Source organism: Ranitomeya variabilis, chromosome 4 (assembly GCF_051348905.1).
Source record: "Ranitomeya variabilis isolate aRanVar5 chromosome 4, aRanVar5.hap1, whole genome shotgun sequence".
NCBI lineage: Eukaryota > Metazoa > Chordata > Amphibia > Anura > Dendrobatidae > Ranitomeya > Ranitomeya variabilis.
In genome coordinates this window covers 235,517,352-235,525,645 of record NC_135235.1, presented here as the reverse complement: position 1 = coordinate 235,525,645, position 8,294 = coordinate 235,517,352, and the positions used below count along the sequence as shown (strand labels likewise).

The 8,294-nt window shown below is 49.3% G+C and overlaps 1 protein-coding gene across 4 annotated transcripts; it reads right to left on the bottom strand.

Annotated features, from left to right (window-relative positions):
* Nucleotides 1–2,312: 2,312 nt before the first annotated feature.
* Nucleotides 2,313–5,741, bottom strand: UBXN10 (UBX domain protein 10). Of its 4 annotated transcripts, none has more exons than XM_077260265.1 (2): nucleotides 5,659–5,741; nucleotides 2,313–4,519 (listed from the first exon to the last, which is right to left on the bottom strand). In XM_077260265.1, the coding sequence occupies exon 2, from the start codon at nucleotides 4,502–4,504 to the stop codon at nucleotides 3,782–3,784; it is 723 nt and encodes a 240-aa protein (XP_077116380.1). In that variant the 5' UTR covers nucleotides 4,505–4,519; nucleotides 5,659–5,741; the 3' UTR covers nucleotides 2,313–3,781. The 4 variants fall into 4 exon arrangements, with proteins under 4 accessions (XP_077116380.1, XP_077116383.1, XP_077116381.1 ...); XM_077260268.1 differs by lacking the exon at nucleotides 5,659–5,741 and adding an exon at nucleotides 5,568–5,634; XM_077260266.1 differs by lacking the exon at nucleotides 5,659–5,741 and adding an exon at nucleotides 5,467–5,597.
* Nucleotides 5,742–8,294: the final 2,553 nt, after the last annotated feature.

Here is an 8,294-nt window from a genome sequence, read left to right as displayed (position 1 = left end):
GAAGTGACTGAGCATGAGTCCTCCAGCACCCGGCTCGTTAACTGGAGGGGACTAAGCATGTGAGTCCTCCAGCACTCTGCTCTTTAGCTGGAGGGGACTGAGCGTGAGTCCTCCAGCACTCTGCTCTTTAGCTGGAGGGGACTGAGCATGCGAGTCCTCAAGCGCTCTGCTCTTAAGCTGGAGGGGACTGAGCATGTGAGTCCTCCAGCACCCTTCTCGTTAACTGGAGGGGACTGAGCGAGTGTGTCCTCCAGCACTTGACTCGTTAGCTGGAGGGGACTGAGCATGTGAGTCCTCCAGCGCTCTGCTCTTTAGGTGGAGGTGCACATTACACTGAACAGCAGGTGGCGCTGTACTCTGACTTGCCTTTATTTATGGGATGATCCCTTTTATTCGCTCGCGCCTCTTGGGGGCAGAAGACACTTTCTACACATAAATGAACTGATGCTAGAGAGAAAACGTGCCCAATCTGTTTATTAGATGCAATTAGCAGAAGTAACGAGCGCACGGCAAACACACAGGATCAGTGGAGGACGGAGATGAGCGGCGCCAGTGCTGCTCCTTGTGGGCCGGGGTGACGCTGGAGAACCTCTGTGTGCCCCAAAACGTAGCGGTATGAGGAGTGTTTGGATTGGCCACATGCTGGGAGTTGTAGTTTTGCCACATTATACCCAGCAGATCCTACCACCATGTAATTCAGTACTTTCTGTTAAGTGGATGGCCAATATATTTCTGGTCTTAGGTGCCAGGGATTCTCTGCACCCAAAACACTGCACACACTGGTCGTCGGCCGATAACACAGGTCAACAAAAAAAATTTTTTTTTCTGGTGTCCAAAATATTTTAATGAATTTGGGGTATTTTTGGGGTGCTGATTCTGAATATGCTATCAGTTTTGCCAGATTGGCTTAAGTTTTTGACATTTTTGGTATCTTATTTATAGCACTTGTTGGTAAATGCGACGCATCATCTCATTAATTTCTTTGGATTAGTACTTGAACTGAGCAGTTCTCAATATAGTTTTGTGTTAATTAGTGTTCTAAAAGTTTGTTCATAGCTTGATTTTTGCACTAACTTTATGTTGTTGTCTGTTTTCCAGTGAAAAGCATGAACTCATCAAGAAGAAGTTGTCTTAACGATCCAGACTCATTCTGTTACATTTGTGGTGAATACACACTGCCAAAACATAGAAGAAACATAACAGACTTCGTAAAAAAAGTGTATTTTGCCTAAAATCTTCAAATTTGGTGTTCCAATGGTGTGGAGAGAGCCAAAAAATCATCATGATGACTGTTATTTCTGTGCAGTGCAAGTGCAAGGATTCAATAAGCATAAGAAACGAAAATGGGAGTAACATGGAATCTGCAAGAAGGCCTGTCCCTCATTGTGAAGATGTGCCTGTACCTGTGTTTACCATAAATAACAGTCATCATGATGATTTTTTGGCTCTCTCCACACCATTGGAACACCAAATTTGAAGCTTTTTCTTTGTCCTTTGCTCCATTTTCGTAATAATTCGATACATGCTTTGCACACTATGTGTGGTGCCCAAAACTTGTCTTGGTCCCCAAGCATAACCCCAAAATAGGCAAAATACACTTTTTTTACGAAGTCTGTTATGTTTCTTCTATGTTTTGGCAGTGTGTATTCACCACAAATGTAACAGAATGAGTCTGGATCGTTAAGACAACTTCTTCTTGATGAGTTCATGCTTTTCACTGGAAAACAGACAACAACATAAAGTTAGTGCAAAAATCAAGCTATGAACAAACTTTTAGAACACTAATTAACACAAAACTATATTGAGAACTGCTCAGTTCAAGTACTAATCCAAAGAAATTAATGAGATGATGCGTCGCATTTACCAACAAGTGCTATAAATAAGATACCAAAAATCTCAAAAACTTGAGCCAATCTGGCAAAACTGATGACATATTCAGAATCAGCACCCCAAAAATACCCTAAATTCGATGAAATATCTTTGGCACCAAAAATGCTGTTGACCAGTGTAATAATACAATCGCCGGGATATTTGGGCTCGTCCTGCGGATCTGGTAAGATGAGGAATCTGCGAGAGAGCGACTTCAGCACGTACTGAACTATACAGATGTCACGGGATCGGCACCCACAACGACGGCGCGTCTAATACTCGTCTGGTGTAACACAAGATCATGCGCCGCGCCCGGCGGTGCCATCTTGTCTGGGGGTTGGAGGGCCGCAATTTATAAAAAAAAAAAAAAAATAGAAAATCATCTTGGCGTCAGAGAATAAAGTCCCTAAGCCGAACTCCCAGACCAGTACAATGGCTACTGGCCCTGCACCCAGCTTTACAAGAGCACCGAAAGGAGAGTCTGTCTAATGAGAAAAGCTGGGTTACACGTGGTACTCTGAGCCCAGCACCCGGCTCTTCTACACTCAGAAAAACGTCTACGAAAGGACCCCACAGCGATGTTACTAAGCAGACAGCAGTATGGCCCACGCCACCTGCAGGGTCTGTGACCTTCCGAAGATGACTGGTGACACCCGCCGCATGGAGGATCTGTGACCTCCCGAAGATGACTGGTGACACCCACCGCCTGGAGGATCTGTGACCTCCCGAAGATGATGGGCGGCACCCGCCACCTGGAGGATCTGTGACCTCCCGAAGATGATGGGTGAAACCCGCCACCTGGAGGATCTGTGACCTCCCGGAGATGATGGGTGACACCCCGCCACCTGGAGGTTCTGTGATCTCCTGAAGATGATGGGTGACACCCGCCATCTGGAGGATCCGTGACCTTCCAAATATGATGGGTGACACCCGGCACCTGGAGGGTACATGACCTCCCGAAGATGATGGGTGACACCCGCCACCTGGAGGATCCGTGATCTCCTGAAGATGATGGGTGACACCCGCCACCTGGAGGACCTGTGACCTCCCGAAGATGATGCGTGACACCCGCCACCTGGAGGGTCCGTGACCTCCCAAAGATGCGTGACACCTGCCACCTGGAAGGTCTGTGACCTCCTGAAGATGATGGGTGACACCCGCCACCTGGAGGATCTGTGACCTCCCAAAGATGGGTGACACCCGCCACCTGGAGGGTCTGTGACCTCCCAAAGATGGGTGACACCCGCCATCTGGAGGATCTGTGACCTCCCGAAGATGATGGATGACACCCGCCACCTGGAGGGTCTGTAACCTCCCGAAGGTGATCGGTGACATCTCCTGAAGATGATGGGCGACACCCACCACCTGGAGGGTCCATGACTTTCCGAAGATGGTGGGTGACATCCCCCACCTGTAGGGTCAGTGGTATCTTTATTTTGATAGATGGTACCCAACGTCTGGAGCGTCTGTAACTTCTTGAAGACACTGGGTATCATTTGGGTAATCCGTGACCTTAATATAATGGGTGCCACCCCCTTACCTGTAGGGTCAGTGACTTGTTTAAGATGAATGGTGGCACCTGGACGATTGATGATCTAAAGGTGATCTGTTGCACCCCCAATTAGGAGCGCCTGTGGCCACCTGAGGACAATGGATGGCACCCCCAATTAAGAGGGTCTGTAGCCTCCTCGTACTATTGAAAGGCACTGACCTCTGGGAGGGTCTGGGACCTCCTGAAGTTGCTGGGTAGCATCCAATGCCTGGAACACAATGGTTCTGTCAGGACTCGTGAACTTATGGGGGATTTCCATTTTTGGGGAGAGAGGGTGATGCTACACAGCCTTGTCATGGACTGGCATTTGGGTTCGTGGTTGCGGGTCCCACCGCTGGACTATGGTATATACAGTCAGGTTCAGTCTCTCTCCAGCCGGTGGATGCACAGCACAGACTTGTTGGGGATCCCGCACTCCTGGAGGGTCCGGCTGAGGTCGGTGAAGCTTCTCCTTGGCACCTCCATTGACTCCACACTGCAGTCCTTACACGAGGTCCCTGTCTTCTGCTCCGCCGCTGCCAGGATGGTGAACAATGTGTCTGAGGGGCGGAAGAACTGCTCAAACCTCTGCCCGGAGTGGGACCTGACGGCCAGGAGCAGCCGGGGCTCCTGTGTGGACGGCGGTTCCTGCACTTTCACCTCAGAGTCCTCCATGTTGGTTTGGCCGCTGTCCTCTTCTCCACTTCGTTGCCGGTAGAGGGTCTTGGTGCTGTGGCGATCGCGGACCTTGGAGGTCAGCCTCATGGCGCTGGCTCTATGCACCAGGTCATCCTCTTCGCTGTCTCCACCGCCCACTGCCCCAATGGAGGGGAGGACGCGGTAGCGGTTGAGGCTGGAGGATGGGGGCCTGTACGGAAGCTGATGGAGAAGCTCCGGGACATCGTCCCTGGGACTGGACAGCGCTCGCGCTGAAGACACCCTGGGGGTGGGCGACATGCGGCAGGGGGAGACCTCCATGCTGTGGGCAGCGCCCTGTGGGGTGGTCCTGGTGCGACCTTTGGCAGATTTGGGTCTCGTGACGTGCATCCTCCGAAGCGGCTCCCCTGCACCACGAGAATTCAGGCCGGTCGGAGCGGACGCCATCTTTATTCACCGGACCTGGAAGAAAAGGCGCCACGTCAGTGTCCTCCATAGCAAAGTGCCCCCGAACCTACCCCGTACCTTCTCCCCAACATAGCAAACCTGAGAGGGCGCCCCTGTATGTGTCCCCCAAATGTCATCAGTGCCCCCCGAATCTACCCCGTGCCTTCTCTCCAATGTAGCAAACCTGAGAGGGGGCCCCCAAATGTCATCAGTGCCCCCCCTAATCTACCCCGTGCCTTCTCCCCAATGTAGCAAACCTGAGGGGGGCCCCCGTATAATGTGTCCCCAAATGTCATCTGTGCCCCCCCGAATCTACCCTGTGCCTTCTCCCCAACATAGCAAACCTGAGAGTTGGCCCCCGTATAATGTGCCCCCCAAATGTCATCAGTGCCCCCCTGAATCTACCCCGTGCCTTCTCCCCAATGTAGCAAACCTGAGAGGGGCCTCGTATAATGTGCCCCCCAAATGTCATCAGTTCCCCCCAAATCTACCCTGTGCCTTCTCCCGAACCTACCCCATGCCTTCTCACCAATATAAAGAACCTGAGAGAAGGCCTTACTGTATAATATGCCCCCCGTCCCATATCATGTGTCCCCGTCCCGTATAATGTGCCCCGCCGTGGGGTCCCGTATAATGTGCCCCCCCCCGTCCCGTATAATGTGCCCCCCTGTCCCGTATGTAACCCCCAGCCTATATACTGTGCCCCCCAATACTCCATACAGTTGGGGCCCCCACTTTGCGCCCCTCGTCCTGATCTTAGGGCTCCGCCATGTGCCGCTAAATACAACAGCTGCAGCTCACGTGACCCCGCAGTCCCCTCCACCTGCAGATTCCGGGGTGTGACTACTCCTCATGTACAGACTTGTACCCACACCGAAGCCTGCAGCGCACTGCACGACCCCCAGGGGGCGCCCTCCTAATTCTGGGCCATCAGCACCCCACCATACACACTGACCACACACCCCTATAGATGGTTCATTCCTGCAGAACGTCTCATAATCTGCTACGGTTGAAGGGCATCATCCATCAATTAATGGGGGTGCGAAAATACCGGCACTCTAACCTGCCTCTTCCACCCACATATAAACCGCCCGTCACCCGCAGCCTGTCCGGTAACCAGTCTATTCGCCACTGACAAACCGCCCCAGGGTTACCTGTGCACGGACGCTCTTATCGCCGCCATCTGGGAGTCCAGTAGCAGCTAGTAAACAACCCTGTCTCCCGGGGTAACCGTGCGTCACTCAAATGTCTGACGTCATCACGTTTAACAAGAACTCAGCTGCTGACAGATGTCGCCGTTACAGCGGCCGCCATGTTGTTGGTTGGCTAAAGTCACGGTAGAGGCAAATGCTAGTGGGCTAATAAAGGACCTCTGCCGACATCGTTACCATGTGACGTCACAGAAAGAGGCGGAGCCTCCTCATTAATTGCATTGCAGACCTGAAGGAGCCGCGGAGAGATGACAGTGAGAGGACGGAGGGGCTGAAGGCTTGGCTTAGGGGCTGCATGTTGGGGGCTGCACATGGTTAATCACTGCTGCCCCCATTGGATCTCAAAATCTACTTTTCTTATCACTTTGTCTTTGGAGTGTGGGAGGAAACTGGAGGAATAGTATAGTGCTAACCACTGAGCCACTGTGCTGCCCTATATATAGTATAGTGCTAACCACTGAGCCACTGTGCTGCCCTATATATATAGTTCTAACCACTGAGCCACTGTGCTGCCCTATATATAGTATAGTGCTAACCACTGAGCCACTGTGCTGCCCTATATATATAGTTCTAACCACTGAGCCACTGTGCTGCCCTATATATAGTATAGTGCTAACCACTGAGCCACTGTGCTGCCCTATATATAGTATAGTGCTAACCACTGAGCCACTGTGCTGCCCTATATATAGTGCTAACCACTGAGCCACTGTGCTGCCCTATATATAGTATAGTGCTAACCACTGAGCCACTGTGCTGCCCTATATATAGTATAGTGCTAACTACTGAGCCACTGTGCTGCCCTATATATAGTATAGTGCTAACCACTGAGCCACTGTGCTACCCTATATATAGTATAGTGCTAACCACTGAGCCACCGTGCTGCCCTATAGTGATAACCACTGAGCCACTGTGCTGCCCTATATATAGTATAGTGCTAACCACTGAGCCACTGTGCTGCCCTATATATAGTGCTAACCACAGAGCCACTGTGCTGCCCTATATATAGTATAGTGCTAACCACTGAGCCACTGTGCTGCCCTATATATAGTATAGTGCTAACCACTGAGCCACCGTGCTGCCCTATATATAGTGCTAGCCACTGTGCTGCCCTATATATAGTATAGTGCTAACCACTGAGTCACTGCTGCCCTATATATAGTATAGTGCTAACCACTGAGCCACTGTGCTGCCCTATATATAGTATAGTGCTAACCACTGAGCCACTGTGCTGCCATATATATGGTATAGTGCTAACCACTGAGCCACTGTGCTGCCCTATATATGGTATAGTGCTAACCACTGAGCCACCGTGCTGCCCTATATATGGTATAGTGCTAACCACTGAGCCACCGTGCTGCCCTATATATATAGTATAGTGCTAACCACTGAGCCAGAAATGTCTGATCTATCAAAATATGAAACAAATTGATCCGATCAGTATGTGGTCTAATGAAAAATAAATAAAAACGCCAGAATTACATTTTTTTATTGCCGCAACGTTGCAAAAAATGCAATAAAAGGTGATGAAAGCATCATATCCCCCCCATAATGACATTAATAAAAACGTCAGTTCAGGGCGTAAAAACTAAGCCGCCATTGAGCCCCAAATCCTGAAAATCTGAATGTTACAGGTCTCTGAAAATGGCGATAAATGCAAAAACATTTTTTTCAGACAAAGTTTGGAATTTTATTTCACCATGTAAATAATAAACTCTATATGTTTGATATCTGCGAACTCGTACGGACCCCGAGAATCATAATGGCAGCTCAGTGTCACCATATACTGAACTGGTAAATAAAAAATCCCTCAAACCTTGTGGAAGTGCACTTTTTTTTGCAATTTCATTGCATTTGGATTTTTTTTCCATTTTCTAGTACAATATATGGTAAAATCAATGGTGTCATTCAAAAGTGCAACTTTGTCCTGCAAAAAAAAACAAAACACACAAGCCTTCCCACGGCCATATGGCTGGAAAAATAAGAAAAAACCTGTGGAAAGTCCGGGGGTCTCCGCTAGATACTCTGTATACAACAATCAGATGAGCACAGCAGCAGAAATCTTACTGCTGTCTCCCGAGATCTTGTTCCATTTTTCCTGTTTGTAAACATTCTATCAGTCTGGAGTCTGAGATGTTTATTGTTCACCTGGATACAATTGTAACAAACCTCAGCTACAAGAGTATGACAGGAGGGGTTTCAGCATCTGGATAGAAATAAAAAAACCCCTCCTCACGTGATTCCTGAGGAATAAGCATTCACGGGCAGCGGCAAAAGCCATATATAAGAAAGTGTGTAAGAAGCTGCGTCCAGCCTGCTGAACTCCCTGAAGAGCTCGGCCCTCGCTGCTCACACAGCCGCCGCCTCCGTCCCAGAGGATTTCACTGGAATTAAATCCACAATAAATAGAAATCCGTTTGTCAGTCTGAAGTTTATATTATATTCATCGTCTTCTTAATTATTACTATATATAGGTAACTATTAAAATGAAAGGAGAAAACATGAAAGTTCCCATAGGGGTTCACATCTGACCCAACTGTTCTGCTGGGCTCATTACATATAATATCATAGTGCCTTGATAA